The sequence below is a fragment of the Pseudophryne corroboree genome, chromosome 1 (genome assembly GCF_028390025.1).
Source record: "Pseudophryne corroboree isolate aPseCor3 chromosome 1, aPseCor3.hap2, whole genome shotgun sequence".
NCBI lineage: Eukaryota > Metazoa > Chordata > Amphibia > Anura > Myobatrachidae > Pseudophryne > Pseudophryne corroboree.
Genome location: NC_086444.1, coordinates 906543032 through 906563755, shown reverse-complemented (window position 1 = coordinate 906563755; position 20724 = coordinate 906543032). Strand labels below are relative to the sequence as shown.

The following is a 20724-nucleotide window of genomic DNA, read 5'->3' as shown; positions in this document are numbered from 1 at the left end:
GCCGCTATTCCCCATGGTCCTTACAGAGTTCCCAGCATCCACTAGGACGTCAGAGAAACACGTTTTTGTGCACCTGCAGTAGACAGGGGCGGATGTTTAGCAGCTAGATTTGCCACTGCTTGTTGCAATTCCTGAGTTTTATTTGCATTTGCAGTGAGCCGAGATGACATATCAGAAATCATAGTTTTGACAGCCCCCAGCCAGGACGACTCTGGACTCTCCTCCACATTGTTATAAGCATTTTGTGATGACTTACTACACTGCTCACATGATATTGAGCCAGATGAGCTAGGGGAAAATCTAGCATTACACACACTGCATAACTTCTGTTTTACCATTGTGAATAAGAAAAATAGGTATAATACACATACAGCACATCCTGAAATACAATACAAGCCTGCCCTATTGCATGTGAGAGAAGACACAGGAGAGAGGACACCAGTGCGCCCAACGCTGCACAGCCCCAGTGAGGCTGTCAGCGTTTCACATATACATATAAACAGTGAGACTGTCTAATGAAAAATCCCTCAGAGGGATGATATTTGTGCACAATATAGCGGCTCTCCCCCTCTACACCCGGTACTAGTGATCCAGCATGTGACCTTTATGGAGGAGCTGTGTGAGGCTTATGCAGAGGAAGGCGCCAAAAAGCCGCTGAGCCCGCTCTGATGTAGCTCCGTTCCCCGCTATGGCGGCAGAGCTGCGGTGTAATCTTTATACTGGCCATGTCTCCTAAGTGTTTGTAGCCTCACATAAATGCTTGGTACAAGGTATGTAGCCAGTCTCACGCAGGGGCCATAGCAGGTCCCCCCCAGGAGGGTCCCATACGCCTCACCCGCACAGTGAACCAGGGGACCCCCTAGCGGGGGGGTGCGGAATGCTGCAGCAGCCAAGGCGCCATGCCCCGCTGAACAAACAGCCCCTCAGCGGGGAAGCGGCTCTGCACCTCAAGAGGCCAGGACCGTTTCCCCCCCTCCCCCCTTTCTCCCACGGTGCAGGTATGCTGTTGCCCAAACAACATACCAAAATAAAAGTTTAAAAGAAATTGAAGAAAAAAACTCTGGAGCTTGCAGAGTGTGCATCCTCTCCTGAGGGCACTTTTTTCTAAACTGAGCTGCAGGAGGCAGCATAGAGGGGAGGAGCCAGCACACCCTAGTTGAAGAAATTTGAAGTGCACTGGCTCCTCTGGATCAGTCTATACCCCATCATACTAATCTGTCCCCAATATCCCTTATGGATGCTAGAGACATGAATGATATAAATGGATTATGTGGGTCTTCTCTGTAAATGTCTGATGGTGATCACTATGGTTGAGCACAATTTATTCTATTGCAGCTCCAAGGCATAGGCTGTGCTTTTTACTATGCAGGCTATTCCTGAACCAAACAGAATGTTATTTCAAACCACTACATACACAGGAATTAAGAAAATGAAACTTACTCTGAGGGAAAATCTGGTATTGCACGTAGTTGGTATAAAATCAGTAAATGGCAGTGCAAAATCAATGTTTAATGTTTCTCCACAGGCAGCCAGATACACTAGAAAGAAAAAATCCATACAGAAGACATTTAGATGCTAAGGAAAGTACAATAGACTTAAGATAAAAACACAGCATAATATTTATATTGTATATGTACTATTACGGTAACTTGTTCATTATTGATTTCATTAACACAAAGAGAAAGCAAGTATCAGAGAACTCTTAAACCCTACACAACTGCTTAGTATACAAAAGGAAAACAGGGTAGAGACATTTATAATGATAGTAATGTGTATGTTGAGAAAAGAAGCACAAGTTCCAAGTAGATTGATTTATATTTATTGTTATGCAAAACAGCATGTACAACAGTTCCACAAAATATTTTGCCACACCACAGCATCGATTTTACCAAGTCGATAAGGTAGACTGGGGCTGATGTATTAACCTGGAGAAGGCATAAGGAAGTGATAAACCAGTGATATGTGCAAGGTGATAAAGGCACCAGCCAATAAGCTCCAATATGTAAATTAACAGCAATATGTAAATTAACAGTTAGCATCTGATTGGCTGGTGTGTATCACCTTGCACATATCACTGGTTTATCACTTCCTTATGCCTTCTCCAGGTTAATACATCTGCCCCACTGTTTCATCAGGTCATTCTATTTTATTTGGTTTATAGCAGTTTCCCAAACTCTGCCATTAAAATCCAGGTTTTAAGCATATCCATGCTTGACTAATTAGTACCTCAGATAAAACCTTTTTTATCAGGCGCTAATATCAAATGCTATAAAAAACCCTTTTGGATATGATAACAATCAGCTGCAAAAAGTTAATGACCTGGGGTTAGCAGGTCAATCAAATTGCACTGGGCCACCCAAGTGCAATTAACCACAAAACTCCAATTGTTAGAAACTTTTGCGCTATATTATAAATTTATATGATATGGCTGACAAAAATAACAGACTCCTATTGAATTAAAAATATTTAATAATATATGAATAATCACAAATCGTAAAACAAGGCCGGTCTTAGTAGTTTAAACTAGAGATGAGCGGGTTCGGTTCCTCGGAATCCGAACCCCCCCGAACTTCAGCCTTTTTACACGGGTCCGAGGCAGACTCGGATCTTCCCGCCTTGCTCGGCTAACCCGAGCGCGCCCGAACGTCATCATCCCGCTGTCGGATTCTCGCGAGACTCGGATTTTATATAAGGAGCCGCGCGTCGCCGCCATTTTCACACGTGCATTGAGATTGATAGGGAGAGGACGTGGCTGGCGTCCTCTCCGTGTAGAATAGATTAGAGAGACACTTGATTTACTACTTGGGGAGCATTAGGAGTACTCAGTACAGTGCAGAGTTTTGCTGATAGTGACCAGTGACCACCAGTTTTATTTATAATCCGTTCTCTGCCTGAAAAAAAACGATACACAGTCACATACCATATCTGTGCTCAGCCTCAGTATGCTGCATGATAATATCATCTATGTATATCTGACTGTGCTGAGTGCTCACTGCTCACACAGCTGAATTGTGGGGGAGACTGGGGTGCAGTTAATAGCAGCAGTACAGTGCACACTTTTGCTGCCAGTGTGACTGACCAGTGACCACCAGTATATTGTCTGCCTGAAAAAGTTAAACAAACACTCCTGTGGTGTTTTTTTTTTTTATTCTATAAACGCATTCTGCTGACAGTGTCCAGCAGGTCCGTCATTCATTATATTATATAAATATTTACCTGCAGTAGTGTTATATTTTTTTTGTTCATCTCTATCATCTTTATCATCTCTATATTAGCAGACGCAGTACGGTAGTCCACGGCTGTGGCTACCTCTGTGTCGTCAGTGCTCGTCCATAATTGTATACCTACCTGTGGTGGGGTTTTTTTTCTATCTTCTTCATACTAGTAGTTTAGGAGTCTGCTGACAGTGTCCAGCAGGTCCGTCATTATATTATATATACCTGCAGTAGTGATATATATATATTTTTTATATCATTATCATCTCTATACTAGCAGACGCAGTACGGTAGTCCACGGCTGTGGCTACCTCTGTGTCGTCAGTGCTCGTCCATAATTGTATACCTACCTGTGGTGGGGTTTTTTTTTTTCTATCTTCTTCATACTAGTAGTTTAGGAGTCTGCTGACAGTGTCCAGCAGGTCCGTCATTATATTATATATACCTGCAGTAGTGATATATATATATATTTTATATCATTATCATCTCTATACTAGCAGACGCAGTACGGTAGTCCACGGCTGTAGTTACCTCTGTGTCGTCAGTGCTCGTCCATAATTGTATACCTACCTGTGGTGGGTTTTTTTTTTCTATCTTCTTCATACTAGTAGTTTAGGAGTCTGCTGACAGTGTCCAGCAGGTCCGTCATTATATTATATATACCTGCAGTAGTGATATATATATATTTTTTATATCATTATCATCTCTATACTAGCAGACGCAGTACGGTAGTCCACGGCTGTAGTTACCTCTGTGTCGTCAGTGCTCGTCCATAATTGTATACCTACCTGTGGTGGTTTTTTTTTTTCTATCTTCTTCATACTAGTAGTTTAGGACTCTGCTGACAGTGTCCAGCAGGTCCGTCATTATATTATATATACCTGCAGTAGTGATATATATATATTTTTTATATCATTATCATCTCTATACTAGCAGACGCAGTACGGTAGTCCACGGCTGTAGTTACCTCTGTGTCGTCAGTGCTCGTCCATAATTGTATACCTACCTGTGGTGGGTTTTTTTTTTCTATCTTCTTCATACTAGTAGTTTAGGAGTTTGCTGACAGTGTCCAGCAGGTCCGTCATTATATTATATATACCTGCAGTAGTGATATATATATATTTTTTATATCATTATCATCTCTATACTAGCAGACGCAGTACGGTAGTCCACGGCTGTAGCTACCTCTGTGTCGTCAGTGCTCGTCCATAATTGTATACCTACCTGTGGTGGGGTTTTTTTTTTCTATCTTCTTCATACTAGTAGTTTAGGAGTCTGCTGACAGTGTCCAGCAGGTCCGTCATTATATTATATATACCTGCAGTAGTGATATATATATTTTTTATATCATTATCATCTCTATACTAGCAGACGCAGTACGGTAGTCCACGGCTGTGGCTACCTCTGTGTCGTCAGTGCTCGTCCATAATTGTATACCTACCTGTGGTGGGGTTTTTTTTTCTATCTTCTTCATACTAGTAGTTTAGGAGTCTGCTGACAGTGTCCAGCAGGTCCGTCATTATATTATATATACCTGCAGTAGTGATATATATATATTTTTTATATCATTTTCATCTCTATACTAGCAGACGCAGTACGGTAGTCCACGGCTGTAGCTACCTCTGTGTCGTCAGTGCTCGTCCATAATTGTATACCTACCTGTGGTGGGTTTTTTTTTCTATCTTCTTCATACTAGTAGTTTAGGAGTCTGCTGACAGTGTCCAGCAGGTCCGTCATTATATTATATATACCTGCAGTAGTGATATATATATATTTTTTATATCATTATCATCTCTATACTAGCAGACGCAGTACGGTAGTCCACGGCTGTAGCTACCTCTGTGTCGTCAGTGCTCGTCCATAATTGTATACCTACCTGTGGTGGGTTTTTTTTTTCTTCTTCATACTAGTAGTTTAGGAGTCTGCTGACAGTGTCCAGCAGGTCCGTCATTATATTATATTTACCTGCAGTAGTGATATATATATATTTTTTATATCATTATCATCTCTATACTAGCAGACGCAGTACGGTAGTCCACGGCTGTAGCTACCTCTGTGTCGTCAGTCACTCGTCATTCATAAGTATACTAGTATCCATCCATCTCCATTGTTTACCTGAGGTGCCTTTTAGTTGTGCCTATTAAAATATGGAGAACAAAAATGTTGAGGTTCCAAAAATAGGGAAAGATCAAGATCCACTTCCACCTCGTGCTGAAGCTGCTGCCACTAGTCATGGCCGAGACGATTAAATTCCATCAACGTCGTCTGCCAAGGCCGATGCCCAATGTCATCGTACAGAGCATGTAAAATCCAAAACACAAAATATCAGTTAAAAAAAGGACTCAAAAATCTAAAATAAAATCGTCGGAGGAGAAGCGTAAACTTGCCAATATGCCATTTACCACACGGAGTGGCAAGGAACGGCTGAGGCCCTGGCCTATGTTCATGGCTAGTGGTTCAGCTTCACATGAGGATGGAAGCACTCAGCCTCTCGCTAGAAAAATGAAAAGACTTAAGCTGGCAAAAGCACAGCAAAGAACTGTGCGTTCTTCGAAATCACAAATCCACAAGGAGAGTCCAATTGTGTCGGTTGCGATGCCTGACCTTCCCAACACTGGACGTGAAGAGCATGCGCCTTCCACCATTTGCACGCCCCCTGCAAGTGCTGGAAGGAGCACCCGCAGTCCAGTTCCTGATAGTCAGATTGAAGATGTCAGTGTTGAAGTACACCAGGATGAGGAGGATATGGGTGTTGCTGGCGCTGGGGAGGAAATTGACAAGGAGGATTCTGATGGTGAGGTGGTTTGTTTAAGTCAGGCACCCGGGGAGACACCTGTTGTCCGTGGGAGGAATATGGCCATTGACATGCCTGGTGAAAATACCAAAAAAATCAGCTCTTCGGTGTGGAAGTATTTCAACAGAAATGCGGACAACAGGTGTCAAGCCGTGTGTTGCCTTTGTCAAGCTGTAATAAGTAGGGGTAAGGACGTTAACCACCTCGGAACATCCTCCCTTATACGTCACCTGCAGCGCATTCATCATAAGTCAGTGACAAGTTCAAAAACTTTGGGCGACAGCGGAAGCAGTCCACTGACCAGTAAATCCCTTCCTCTTGTAACCAAGCTCACGCAAACCACCCCACCAACTCCCTCAGTGTCAATTTCCTCCTTCCCCAGGAATGCCAATAGTCCTGCAGGCCATGTCACTGGCAATTCTGACGAGTCCTCTCCTGCCTGGGATTCCTCCGATGCATCCTTGCGTGTAACGCCTACTGCTGCTGGCGCTGCTGTTGTTGCTGCTGGGAGTCGATGGTCATCCCAGAGGGGAAGTCGTAAGACGACTTTTACTACTTCCACCAAGCAATTGACTGTCCAACAGTCCTTTGCGAGGAAGATGAAATATCACAGCAGTCATCCTGCTGCAAAGCGGATAACTGAGGCCTTGGCATCCTGGGCGGTGAGAAACGTGGTTCCGGTATCCATCATTACTGCAGAGCCAACTATAGACTTGATTGAGGTACTGTGTCCCCGGTACCAAATACCATCTAGGTTCCATTTCTCTAGGCAGGCGATACCGAAAATGTACACAAACCTCAGAAAAAGACTCACCAGTGTCCTAAAAAATGCAGTTGTACCCAATGTCTACTTAACCACGGACATGTGGACAAGTGGAGCAGGGCAGACTCAGGACTATATGACTGTGACAGCCCACTGGGTAGATGTATTGACTCCCGCCGCAAGAACAGCAGCGGTGGCACCAGTAGCAGCATCTCGCAAACGTCAACTCTTTCCTAGGCAGGCTACGCTTTGTATCACCGCTTTCCAGAATACGCACACAGCTGAAAACCTCTTACGGCAACTGAGGAAGATCATCGCAGAATGGCTTACCCCAATTGGACTCTCCTGTGGATTTGTGGCATCGGACAACGCCAGCAATATTGTGTGTGCATTAAATATGGTCAAATTCCAGCACATCCCATGTTTTGCACATACCTTGAATTTCGTGGTGCAGAATTATTTAAAAAACGAGAGGGGCGTGCAAGAGATGCTGTCGGTGGCCAGAAGAATTGCGGGACACTTTCGGCGTACAAGCACCACGTACAGAAGACTGGAGCAACACCAAAAACGCCTGAACCTGCCCTGCCATCATCTGAAGCAAGAAGTGGTAACGAGGTGGAATTCAACCCTCTATATGCTTCAGAGGTTAAAGGAGCAGCAAAAGGCCATTCAAGCCTATACAACTGACCACGATATAGGAGGTGGAATGCACCTGTCTCAAGCGCAGTGGAGAATGATTTCAACGTTGTGCAAGGTTCTGCAACCTTTTGAACTTGCCACACGTGAAGTCAGTTCAGACACTGCCAGCCTGAGTCAGGTCATTCCCCTCATCAGGCTTTTGCAGAAGAAGCTGGAGACATTGAAGGAGGAGCTAACACTGAGCGATTCCGCTAGGCATGTGGGACTTGTGGATGGAGCCCTTAATTCGCTTAACAAGGATTCACGGGTGGTCAATCTGTTGAAATCAGAGCACTACATTTTGGCCACCGTGCTCGATCCTAGATTTAAAACCTACGTTGTATCTCTCTTTCCGGCAGACACAAGTCTGCAGGGGTTCAAAGAACTGCTGGTGAGAAAATTGTCAAGTCAAGCGGAACGCGACCTGTCAACATCTCCTCCTTCACATTCTCCCGCAACTGGGGGTGCGAGGAAAAGGCTCAGAATTTCGAGCCCACCCGCTGGCGGTGATGCAGGGCAGTCTGGAGCGACTGCTGATGCTGACATCTGGTCCGGACTGAAGGACCTGACAACGATTACGGACATGTCGTCTACTGTCACTGCATATGATTCTCTCACCATTGAAAGAATGGTGGAGGATTATATAAGTGACCGCATCCAAGTAGGCACGTCAGACAGTCCGTACGTATACTGGCAGGAAAAAGAGGCAATTTGGAGGCCCTTGCACAAACTGGCTTTATTCTACCTAAGTTGCCCTCCCACAAGTGTGTACTCCGAAAGAGTGTTTAGTGCCGCCGCTCACCTTGTCAGCAATCGGCGTACGAGGTTACATCCAGAAAATGTGGAGAAGATGATGTTCATTAAAATGAATTATAATCAATTCCTCCATGGAGACATTCACCAGCAGCAATTGCCTCCACAAAGTACACAGGGAGCTGTGATGGTGGATTCCAGTGGGGACGAATTGATAATCTGTGAGGAGGGGGATGTACACGGTGATGAATCGGAGGATGATGATGAGGTGGACATCTTGCCTCTGTAGAGCCAGTTTGTGCAAAGAGAGATTAATTGCTTCTTTTTTGGTGGGGGTCCAAACCAACCCGTCATTTCAGTCACAGTCGTGTGGCAGACCCTGTCACTGAAATGATGGGTTGGTTAAAGTGTGCATGTCCTGTTTATACAACATAAGGGTGGGTGGGAGGGCCCAAGGACAATTCCATCTTGCACCTCTTTTTTCTTTCATTTTTCTTTGCGTCATGTGCTGTTTGGGGAGTATTTTTTGGAAGGGCCATCCTGCGTGACACTGCAGTGCCACTCCTAGATGGGCCAGGTGTTTGTGTCGGCCACTAGGGTCACTTATCTTAGTCACACAGCTACCTCATTGCGCCTCTTTTTTTTCTTCTTTGCGTCATGTGCTGTTTGGGGAGTATTTTTTGAAAGGGCCATCCGGCCTGACACTGCAGTGCCACTCCTAGATGGGCCAGGTGTTTGTGTCGGCCACTAGGGTCGCTTAGCTTACTCACACAGCTACCTCATTGCGCCTTTTTTTCTCTTTGCGTCATGTGCTGTTTGGGGAGTGTTTTTTGGAAGGGCCATCCTGCGTGGCACTGCAGTGCCACTCCTAAATGGGCCAGGTGTTTGTGTCGGCCACTAGGGTCACTTATCTTAGTCACACAGCTACCTCATTGCGCCTCTTTTTTTTCTTCTTTGCGTCATGTGCTGTTTGGGGAGTATTTTTTGGAAGGGCCATCCTGCGTGACACTGCAGTGACACTCCTAGATGGGCCAGGTGTTTGTGTCGGCCACTTGGGTCGCTGAGCTTAGTCATCCAGCGACCTCGGTGCAAATTTTAGGAGTAAAAATAATATTGTGAGGTGTGAGGTGTTCAGAATAGACTGAAAATGAGTGGAAATTATGGTTATTGAGGTTAATAATACTTTGGGATCAAAATGACCCCCAAATTCTATGATTTAAGCTGTTTTTTAGGGTTTTTTGAAAAAAACACCCGAATCCAAAACACACCCGAATCCGACAAAAAAAATTTGGTGAGGTTTTGCCAAAACGCGTTCGAACCCAAAACACGGCCACGGAACCGAACCCAAAACCAAAACCCGAAAAATTTCCGGTGCACATCTCTAGTTTAAACATCTAAGATGACAAGTATATATACTTTCCAATAAAAGGAGGTGGACTTAAGCATATTCTGTGCACAGAGGTGTAAAAAACTAGCTCTATAGCTAAATGACTTAATTTACAAAGTCAAAAAAATAGATCAAGTGTAGCTGCTGGTAGAACCCGTATAATAAATGTTTCCAATAGACAGTCACTTTGTATCAAAGTTCCTTTGAATGTAATAATCCAACATAGGTCAGTAAAATGAATGAGAGCCGTTTTCAACCGGAATCTTACGTGAGGTGTGAGCAAGTAGTATCAGCAGGAGTACATCCCGACGTCCACCACACTGGCTTCTAGCTGCGGGGAAAACGGCACCTGCACTGGCGCCTGCTACAACCTGTCCTGCTCGGTCTGAATGCTCCACAGGTCTCCACCTCTACGTGCCGTTATGCGTTTCGCTCCTCCCACAGGGGCTTCCTCAAAGAATCCCCTGTGGGAGGAGCGAAACGCATCAGAAGCTGAACTGTTGGACCCCAGCTGGAGTTAGACCCGTAGTACATACCGGCCGCAGCATTCATCTGCTGGTTGTTTACTCTTGAGTGGAGAGGAGCCGCTCACCGGTGCCCGCAAACGGCACGTAGAGGTGGAGACCTGTGGAGCATTCAGACCGAGCAGGACAGGTTGTAGCAGGCGCCAGTGCAGGTGCCGTTTTCCCCGCAGCTAGAAGCCAGTGTGGTGGACGTCGGGATGTACTCCTGCTGATACTACTTGCTCACACCTCACGTAAGATTCCGGTTGAAAACGGCTCTCATTCATTTTACTGACCTATGTTGGATTATTACATTCAAAGGAACTTTGATACAAAGTGACTGTCTATTGGAAACATTTATTATACGGGTTCTACCAGCAGCTACACTTGATCTATTTTTTTGACTTTGTAAATTAAGTCATTTAGCTATAGAGCTAGTTTTTTACACCTCTGTGCACAGAAAATGCTTAAGTCCACCTCCTTTTATTGGAAAGTATATATACTTGTCATCTTAGATGTTGAAACTACTAAGACCGGTCTTGTTTTACGATTTGTGATTATTCATATATTATTAAATATTTTTAATTCAATAGGAGTCTGTTATTTTTGTCAGCCATATCATATAAATTTATAATATAGCGCAAAAGTTTCTAACAATTGTAATTAGTACCTCAGTCAAACTAATTTAACCATCTGGACTCAAGCATGGATATCCTTAAAACCTGGTGGAGGTGGGAAACTGATTTATAGGAACAAAAAAAAGGAATCACAATTTCATTTTAAGGCCGAATACCACAAGACAACATACTGTATTAGCTCATTATGTACAACCATCGTGCAACTGCTATAGCTTATCAGGCTGTGAGTGATAGAAACAATCTCACCATTTTCTTGCTGCTTAGTTGAGCAATCTATCCAGTTGTGTTGATTTGCTGCCCAGATCATTTCAAACTGATGAAACATAATCTTTAGGTTCCAAGTATACGGGACAAATGAATACAGATCTGGTGCACTGTCACTGGACCAGTCTTGAATCAGATCTAAAATGAAACCAGCACCAGGAGGAATAGTTAGACAGTACAGCAAGAGCTGCAATCTAGTGTCTATTTTATTGCTAACTTTTTATTCTGTGTATTTGTTAAAAGCAAGTTCCACTCAAAGGTAATGTAAAACATCTATAAAGCAACAAATACATTTAAAATTAATAAATCGCAAAGTTCAATTATATTCCATTTGACACAGCTATTCTTATACACACCGGCATTTTACAACGGTTTATCAGGAAATTAGTCAAAAAAAAGGGGTGATGCAAAGTTGTATGTCAGTCCGTTTTGCAGAAGGTTGAGATTTTTATCATCGCACGTGCTCCGCAGCCAGGCACACGCCTCTACGGCTGATTGCAAGTCTAATGTATCTCAGTCGCCTCTGCATTTGTGAGTGAATGGGGCAATGGGGAATTTGCATGCAGAATAAACTGAATAATGGGGCTTTGAGGATGTGAAAGCAGAATTTCAATATGTGCTGCTGCTGAGAGCAGTCTGGTTTCAGATGGATCTCTTATATAAGGCATAAGGCTAGTGCAAGTGCTTACTGACAAAGCGTATGGATATGGGTGGAGCATGCAGCTAAATTAAACCATTTAGTTCCATGCAGGCAGTGCATCTGTACTTGAGGCCAACTTGCATGCAATGTTGATATCAGTCCCAAAGTCTCCAAATGTAACTTCCACTACCAAGGTCACATAAAAAAATATAGTAATCAACAATAAATATATTTAACAGTGCTCTAATTTGTGTTAGACAAATATGTAAACCAGATGGAATGGATAAAAACACACATTTAATAAATATCAAGAATTAAACATGCATCACACAAGGTTTCAAATGGCAACAAAAATCCCATTTCCTCAATCACACAAGTACATATTCCTATATAAGCAGAGAAGATATTATTGGGTTTCTGGTCCTAATATATAACCTCTGAGGGGGTAATACAGATCTGATCGCAGCAGAAAATTTGTTAGCAGTTGGGCAAAATTATCTGCACTGCAGGTGGGGCAGATGAAGAGTTAGATTTGGGTGGGTTATTTTGTTTCTGTGCAGGGTAAATATTGGCTGCTTTAGTTTTACACTGCAATTTAGATTTCAGATTGAACACACCCCACCCAAATCTAACTCTCTCTGCACATGTCACTACAATGGGAGAGCGTCTCCACCCCATTCATAGAATGGGAGCGTCTCTGTGCACTCCTGTCCTGACTAGGCGGACGGATCGCCTAGGCACGCCGGGAGTGCCCGCCTGCGATGGAGACGCCTCATATCATCTGTACAGTGAGCGAGAACAATCACGGAATTGTTGTTAGGAATGTGGGGTACTTAACATTAACAAGTGTAAAAGAGCAGAATGAGAGCGTTTTATTGCTTAATTATTAGTGCTGTCTCTACCAAGCTCTAGTGAACTTAAATACTGAACTAGTAAGGAAAACTACACTGGAAATCTCAATGCAATCTGAGACTGCTAACATATAAATAACCGAGTTCCTGAAAGATTACCCAACATAGGGCGGTATCCTATTAGAGAAGATAAAACATTTTTTTTCCAATGTTTCATCACTTCGTCTGTACAAAACAGCCTTCCTCCCGAACACACACAGGTTCAATGAAACTTTTGTGTTTTCAGGATAAACTGCCAAGCTTTCGTTTGAAAACAGGGCTATTTCCAGGGATTTGGTTGTGCTTGCCCGAGGCAGGTGAAACTAAATCCCAGATAATCGCAGCGACCAGTCAGTGACCCATGCCCGCCACAGTAGCAGCAGACAGACTGCAGTGAGGGCGCTGCGGCCCAGGAGCTTGCACTCATCCCCGTAACCCCAGTGGGGGAAGCCGGAGCAGCGCTGCATCCCTGCTCTTCCGATGCCCCCCGGCGGTGGTCACATGACGGGGGAGCAATCATGTGACCGGGTAGCCAGAAGTCGGCGAAATCCTTTCTGCACTGGGCTCTGTCAGGAGCAGACACCCGATGCAGTAACAAAAATACCAATAAGCCGCAGCTCGTGGCGGCTTATCGGGCTAGTAGGATAGCTCCGGACGATATCATTACCCGCAGTACATTGGATATCCCCCAAAGACTTTGTGCTTATTCACTTAGTATGTGGCACTTGTATATCTGTGTGCTACGGAGTCTGTATATGAAGCACAACATAACTTGGTATGGAAAAGCACCACAGCTGCTGCATCGTAGAAGACTACAGATACAGAGACTCAGATGCACACAGATATACAAGTGTCGCATACCAAATTATACCCCTTTTCCACTAGCTTTTTAAAACACAGGTAAATGCGCGGGGGCGTGCATTTACCCGTGTTTTTTCCTAGTGGAAAAGGGTCCCCTGGCAAATTCACGGATCAAGTGATCCGGGAATCCTAACCAGGTAGCTAGCCGGGTTGAACACGTGTTCAACCCGGCAAGCTGTCTATAGTGTGAACGGGTTCACAGTGTATGGGAGGGCGGCGCTGGGAGATCATGTGATCTCCCAGCACCGCCCCTGCCGCGTTACTAGCCGCGTCACCAACCCGGCTATTGCAATTGCCGGGTTGGTGAGCGCTGTCTGAAGGGGGCTGTAGCACGGGTCACAGCCGTGTCAAGCGACACGGCTGCGACCTATGCTACAGTGGTGGAAAAAGGGTGTTAATCAGCACAGTCTCTTGGTGCATCCTACTGTAGCTGCATAGCATTGTGTCTAAGAAGCATTTTCAGAAAAAAAAAAAGACGCCTGATGCTAGCATAGTATCATAAGACCTGGCGTGCCAATAGGGGCTGTTGACTAAGCAGCAAAGGGGATAAGACATGTCTATACTATTAGTAAAGCAATTTTAAAGCAGCTATCAAACTCTATCCAGTGAAACTGTGAATATACACAAAGTTCCAAATATTTACTTAGCAATATTAGTCATCTGTCCAATTAAGAACTTGCTGCTTTGTATGTGCTTTGATATCTGTTACACTGATTTACATTTTTTCTCATATACATCAGAAGACTTTAAAAAGGCAAACAGCTACTGAATTATTAAAACCATTAAAAATGGACACACATTCAGAGGTTTAGTTATTGCTAGAACCCTAAAACTTCACAAAGGTTGATTCAAATGTCACAGTGCTACTGCTATAGACTGAGAAAATCTGTAAAATGAGGACTGCTCATGTACGTCCATAACAGAGTAGATCCATATAACATTCAAGATCTCCAAACCTGGTATTGCTGTATATTTTTTTAAAAGTAAATGTGTTTACCTGTGAAAAAGTTTTTCTGAGCAAATATAAAGTGGTACGTTGCCTTGTAAACTTCAAGCTCACATTGCCACGTCTGGGGCATATTCCACACCCTAGGGTAGCTGGCATTAATATGAAACTATGGGGGGAATAAAGAGAATGAGTATTATAACAGACATATGACACAAGTCAACAGGTACTGTACTTGTATATTCTATGTTACAGACGTTTTAAGAATGTGCTTAAATTTGGGTTTTAATCTTATCTTAATTTTAAATCCTACTTTGTTTTGTGCAATAATATATATAATACATGATTTTTGTACAGTTACAGGTTAATTATTTTAGCAATATAAGCAGAAATATTATAGTGAAAAAAATAACTGTTGATACATTCACAAGAAACATACAACTGATTATAAGTTCCTATTGGTAAATAAAAGAACCAAACAAAATGACAATATATTCAATGTACATAGCATTTATTTTCCTATACCTCATGCTAAATGTAGTCATCCTAAATGCCAGGTCTATTTTTTTCTCTACAAAATTGTGATACTTGACATTTAAAATTATGTATATATACTATACACCAGTTATGGCCAGACTTTTAGAGTCCGTGATCTACACTGAAAGCTTAAAAGCTCTCGCAATCTACCAAAGGGTCACTTCAGCCCGAAATGGGGATGTGGCTTAACAAAATGGGGTGTGGTCTCACTGCACTGGGTGTGGGGACAGTTTCGCTAAAGTCACACAATGGCCCCCACATTGGGGAAAAAAAAACATTGTCCCCATAAAAAATAAAACATACATTAAATTGCCCCAGCCCACCACATAAAGACCGACTTGACTGTACAAGAGTTCCCAGTTCCTCAGCCATGGCAGTCCAGCAGCAGCAGCCTCAGTGACTCCTGAGCATGGTGTGTGCGGGCTGGTAACTGCGAGTGCCGCAATGCCTATCAGACTTCATTGGTCCAGGGTCCCAATGTTAGCCGCACGGCACCCCCTAGCCGGCCCTGCCCTCCCTCACCCAACTCTCCTACTGTGGCTGACTCAAGCAGAATGGAGGCTGTCACATGACAGCCTCAGCCAATAGGAACCAGCCTGATTCCTATAGGCTATGCTGTCAATGACAGCCATGGCTACAGCTAACCTCAGCTGCTTCAGCTTGGTGCATTCAGCCAATAAGAATCGGCCTGATCAATGTTTTGGCCACCTCTGCTATACACACACAAAAGAGATTAAAGATAATTTAAACTTACTGCAAGCATTTCGGCTTCAAGAAGTGTCCTAAACTGCATACTAGTGGTTGTATCAACATGTAACAGCTGTCCTTTAATTGTGGTTGAATAGCCTAAAGATAAAACAAGAGTACAAATAGTAGTACTTACTACATCTTATGAAAAGCAATCATCAAAACAAAAAACACAAAAAAATTTGCTCCTATTGTATTATATCCCACATTAAGCACCATAAGCCACATTACGCCCTGTGACTAATGCGCAGTAAGGCATAAATTCTGGTTGTATTTGCCCGATGCGATGCATTACCGTACGCTGCGAGGGTGTACTTAACTCAGATTTTTTAACAGGCTGCCCAATCTAGTTGCCTTTAAAATAAATTCATTATCTCCTGAAAACACACAGGTTCATTGAAACCTGTGTGTTTTCGGTAAAAACAGACCCGTTTTTGGATGAAAACGGGGTTGTTTCCGGGGATTTGGTTTCGCCTTCCTGAGGCAGCTGAAACAAAATCCCAGATAAGCCGGCACGAGCCGTGGCTTTACGGGGCTAATAGGATAGCCCCCAGCGGGACAATTTGTCGTGGTAATTAACCACAGCTAATTGGGTCCCGCCTTAAGCGGGAACTAAAAGCCAGCAGTAAATCCCCTGTCTAACTGAAATCCCCCCAAAGGGTCATCTGAAAAGGTTATCTGGATATTAGAATTAGTATACATCACTCAATTCATTTGTAAAAACCAGGGCAGTACAAGGCTGGAAATCATTGCCCTTGTGGACATAACGTTCTTATGCTGACATCTCTAAGTAAGTTCCCTGCAAGAACTGCAACCTAGTAAACTATTATTATACTGAATAAATGCAGCTTAAAGAAATCTGGATAATGGATCCCCAGGTCTTTACGGACAACTCCTTATATTGAATTTAAACACCAAATTCTTGCACTAAGATAGTAAAAATGACAACACATGTGCTAGTGCAGCTCTGCTAAAAATAAGATTTTAAACCGACCGGTAAATCTTTTTCTCCTAGTCCATAGAGGATGCTGGGGACTCCGTAAGGACCATGGGGTATAGACGGGCCCCGCAGGAGACATGGGCACCATAAAAAACTTTAGATGGGTGTGCACTGGCTCCTCCCTCTATGCCCCTCCTCCAGACCCCAGTTAGAGAACTGTGCCCAGAGGAGACGGACAGTACGAGGAAAGGATTTTTGTTAATCTAAGGGCAAGATTCATACCAGCCCACACCATCAAGATCGTATAACATGGAATATACGCAACCAGTTAACAGTATGAACAAAACAGCATCAGCCAAAGACTGATCTCAACTGTAACATAACCATTATGTAAGCAATAACTATATACAAGCCTTGCAGAAAAAATGTCCGCACTGGGACGGGCGCCCAGCATCCTCTACGGACTAAGAGAAAAAGATTTACCGGTAGGTTTAAAATCTTATTTTCTCTTACGTCCTAGAGGATGCTGGGGACTCCGTAAGGACCATGGGGATTATACCAAAGCTCCAGACCGGGCGGGAGAGTGTGGATGACTCTGCAGCACCGATTGAGCAAACATAAGGTCCTCATCAGCCAGGGTATCAAACTTGTAGAATTTTGCAAAAGTGTTTGAACCCGACCAAGTCGCCGCTCGGCAAAGCTGTAACGCCGAGACCCCTCGGGCAGCCGCCCAAGAAGAGCCCACCTTCCTAGTGGAATGGGCCTTAACCGAATTTGGTAACGTCAATCCAGCAGTAGAATAAGCTTGCTGAATCGTGTTACAGATCCAGCGAGCAAAAGTCTGCTTAGAAGCAGGAGCGCCAACCTTGTTGGCTGCATACAGGACAAACAGTGCCTCTGTTTTCCTAACCCTAGCCGTCCTGGCAACATAAATTTTTAAGGCCCTGACTACATCCAGGGACTTGGAATCCTCCAAGTTATTCGTAGCCACAGGTACCACAATAGGTTGGTTCATGTGAAACGATGAAACCACCTTAGGCAAAAATTGAGGACGAGTCCTTAATTCTGCTCTATCCACATGGAAAATCAGATAGGGGCTCTTGTGCGACAAAGCCGCCAATTCGGACACCCGCCTTGCAGATGCCAAGGCCAACAACATGACCACCTTCCAAGTGAGAAATCTTAACTCAACTGTTTGAAGAGGTTCAAACCAGTGAGATTTTAGGAACTGTAACCCACGTTAAGGTCCCATGGTGCCACTGGAGGCACAAAAGGAGGCTGTATGTGCAGCACTACCTTTACAAAAGTCTGGACTTCCGGGAGAGAAGCCAATTCCTTCTGAAAGAAAATTGATGGGGCCGAAATCTGTACCTTAATGGAGCCTAATTTTAGGCCCATATCCACTCCTGTCTGTAGAAAGTGGAGAAAACGGCCCAGATGGAAATCTTCCGTAGGAGCATTCTTGGATTCACACCAAGATACATACTTTCTCCAGATACAGTGATAATGTCTCGCCGTCACTTCCTTCCTAGCCTTTATCAGAGTAGGGATGACTTCTTCCGGAATGCCTTTCCCAGCTAGGATTCGGTGTTCAACCGCCATGCTGTCAAACGTAACCGCGGTAAGTCTTGGAACACGCAGGGCCCCTGTTGCAACAGGTCCTCTCTGAGAGGAAGAGGCCACGGATCTTCTGTGAGCATCTCCTGAAGATCTGAATACCAGGCCCTTCGAGGCCAATCTGGAACAATGAGTATTGTCTGTACTCTTTTTCGTCTTATGATTCTCAATATCTTTGAGATAAGTGGAAGAGGATGGAACACATAGACCAACTGAAACACCCATGGTGTCACCAGGGCGTCCACTGCTACTGCCTGAGGGTCCCTTGACCTGACACAATACCTCCGAAGCTTCTTGTTGAGGCGTGAAGCCATCATGTCTATTGATTTTCCGCCCAGCGCAGAATCTTGGTGGCTTCCGCCATTGCCACTCTGCTCCTTGTTCCGCCTTGGCGGTTTACATGAGCCACGGCTGTGACGTTGTCTGATTGAATCAGAACCGGTAGGTCGCGAAGAAGACTCTCCGCTTGACGTAGGCCGTTGTATATGGCCCTCAAATCCAGTACGTTGATGTGTAGACAAGCCTCTTGACTTGATCATATCCCCTGAAAGTTTCTTCCTTGTGTGACTGCTCCCCAACCTCGGAGGGTCGCAACCGTTGTCACCAGAACTCAGTCTTGAATGCGGAACCTGCGACCCTCTAGAAGATGAGCACTCTGCAGCCACCAAAGGAGAGACTCCCTGGCCCTGGGTACAGGATTATTTTCTGATTAATTTGGAGATGGGACCCGGACCACTTGTCCAGAAGGTCCCACTGAAAAGTCCTCGCATGAAATCTGCCGAAGGGGATGGCCTCGTAAGTCGCCACCATTTTCCCCAGTACTCGAGTGCATTGATGGACCGACACTCTTTTTGGTTTTAACAGGTCTCTGACTATGTTCTGGAGTTCCTGGGCTTTTTCCGTTGGGAGAAAAACCCTCTTTTATAACGTGTCCAGAATCATGCCTAAGAACGATAGCCGAGTTGTTGGAACTAACTGTGACTTTGGTAGATTTAGAATCCAGCCATGTTGCTGCAGCACTCCCAGGGAGAGCGCCACGCTTTTTAGCAACTGATCTCTCGATCTCACTTTTATCAGGAGAACGTCCAAGTACGGGATAATTGTGACTCCCTGCCAGCGCAGGAGCACCATCATTTCCGCCATTACCCTGGTGAAAATCCTCGAGGCCGTGGAAAGCCCAAACGGCAACGTCTGAAACTGGTAATGACAGTCCTGTACAGCGAATCTCGGGTACGCCTGATGAGGGGGATATATGGGGGCATGAAGGTATGCATCCTTTATGTCCAGTGACACCATAAAATCCCCCCCTTCCAGGCTGGAGATTATTGCCCGGAGCGATTCCATCTTGAATTTGAACTTTTTCAAGTACAGGTTTTGGGATTTTAAATTTAGAATGGGTCTGACCGAGCCATCCGGTTTCGGGACCACAAATAGGGTTGAATAGTACCCTTTTCCCTGTTGAACCCGGGGAACCTCGACAACCACTTGTTGTTGACACAATTTTTGAATTGCCGCTAAAATTATCTCCCTTTCTGGGGAAGAAGCTGGTAAAGCCGATTTGAAAAACCGGCGAGGAGGCACGTCTTCGAATTCCAGCTTGTAACCTTGGGATACAATTTCCATCGCCCAAGGATCCACGTCTGACTGAACCCAGACGTGGCTGAAGAGTCAAAGACGTGCTCCCACCGGCGCAGACTCCCTCAGTGGAACCCAGCGTCATGCGGTGGATTTAGTAGAAGCCGGGGAGGACTTCTGCTCCTGGGAACTAGCCGTAGCAGGCTGTCTTTTCCCTCTACCCTTACCTCTGGCGAGGAAGGAAGAGCCCCGACCTCTTCTGGACTTATGCGGCCGAAAGGAGTGCATCTGATATTGCGTCGTTTTCTTTTGCTGTGGGGAAACATAAGGTAAAAAGGTAGATTTACCCGCGGTGGCTGTGGAAACTAGGTCCGCGAGACCTTCCCCAAATAAATCCTCACCTTTGTAAGGTAAAACTTCCATATGCTTCTTTGAGTCGGCATCACCCGTCCATTGGCGGGTCCACAGGGCTCGCATAGCAGAAAGCGCCATGGCGTTGGCTATTGAACCTAGTAGCCCAACGTCTCTCTGAGCGTCTCTCATATATAAGACTGCGTCTTTAATATGACCTAAGGTCAATAAAATGGTATCCCTATCTAGGGTATCAATGTCAGCTGACAAGGTATCTGTCCAAGCTGCTACCGCACTACAAACCCAAGCCGATGCTATTGCCGGTCTGAGCAAAGCACCCGTATGTGTATAAATTGATTTTAAGGTAGTTTCCTGTCTGCGATCAGCAGGATCCTTGAGGGCTGCTATGTCTGGAGACGGCAGAGCCACCTTTTTTGACAAGCGCTTTAACGCCTTGTCCACTCTGGGCGAGGATTCCCACCGTAACCTGTCCTGCGCAGGGAAAGGATACGCCATAAGAATTCTTTTGGGAATCTGCAGTTTCTTATCTGGAGTTTCCCAAGCTTTTTCAAATAACTCGTTCAGCTCATGAGATGGGGGAAAGGTTACCTCAGGTTTCTTTTCC

The 20724-nt window shown here is 44.6% G+C and overlaps 1 protein-coding gene across 12 annotated transcripts in view; it reads right to left on the bottom strand.

Annotated features, from left to right (window-relative positions):
- BLTP1 (bridge-like lipid transfer protein family member 1) overlaps window positions 1-20724 on the bottom strand; it is a 705550-nt gene that overhangs the window by 506816 nt on the left and 178010 nt on the right. For all 12 annotated transcript variants that reach the window (XM_063920260.1, XM_063920265.1, XM_063920266.1 and 9 more), the window contains exons 13-16: window positions 15624-15715; window positions 14384-14501; window positions 10978-11133; window positions 1441-1538 (exon numbers count right to left, since the gene is read on the bottom strand). In XM_063920260.1, the coding sequence (XP_063776330.1) occupies window positions 1441-1538; window positions 10978-11133; window positions 14384-14501; window positions 15624-15715 (464 nt within the window). The remainder of the gene's footprint in view (window positions 1-1440; window positions 1539-10977; window positions 11134-14383; window positions 14502-15623; window positions 15716-20724) is intronic.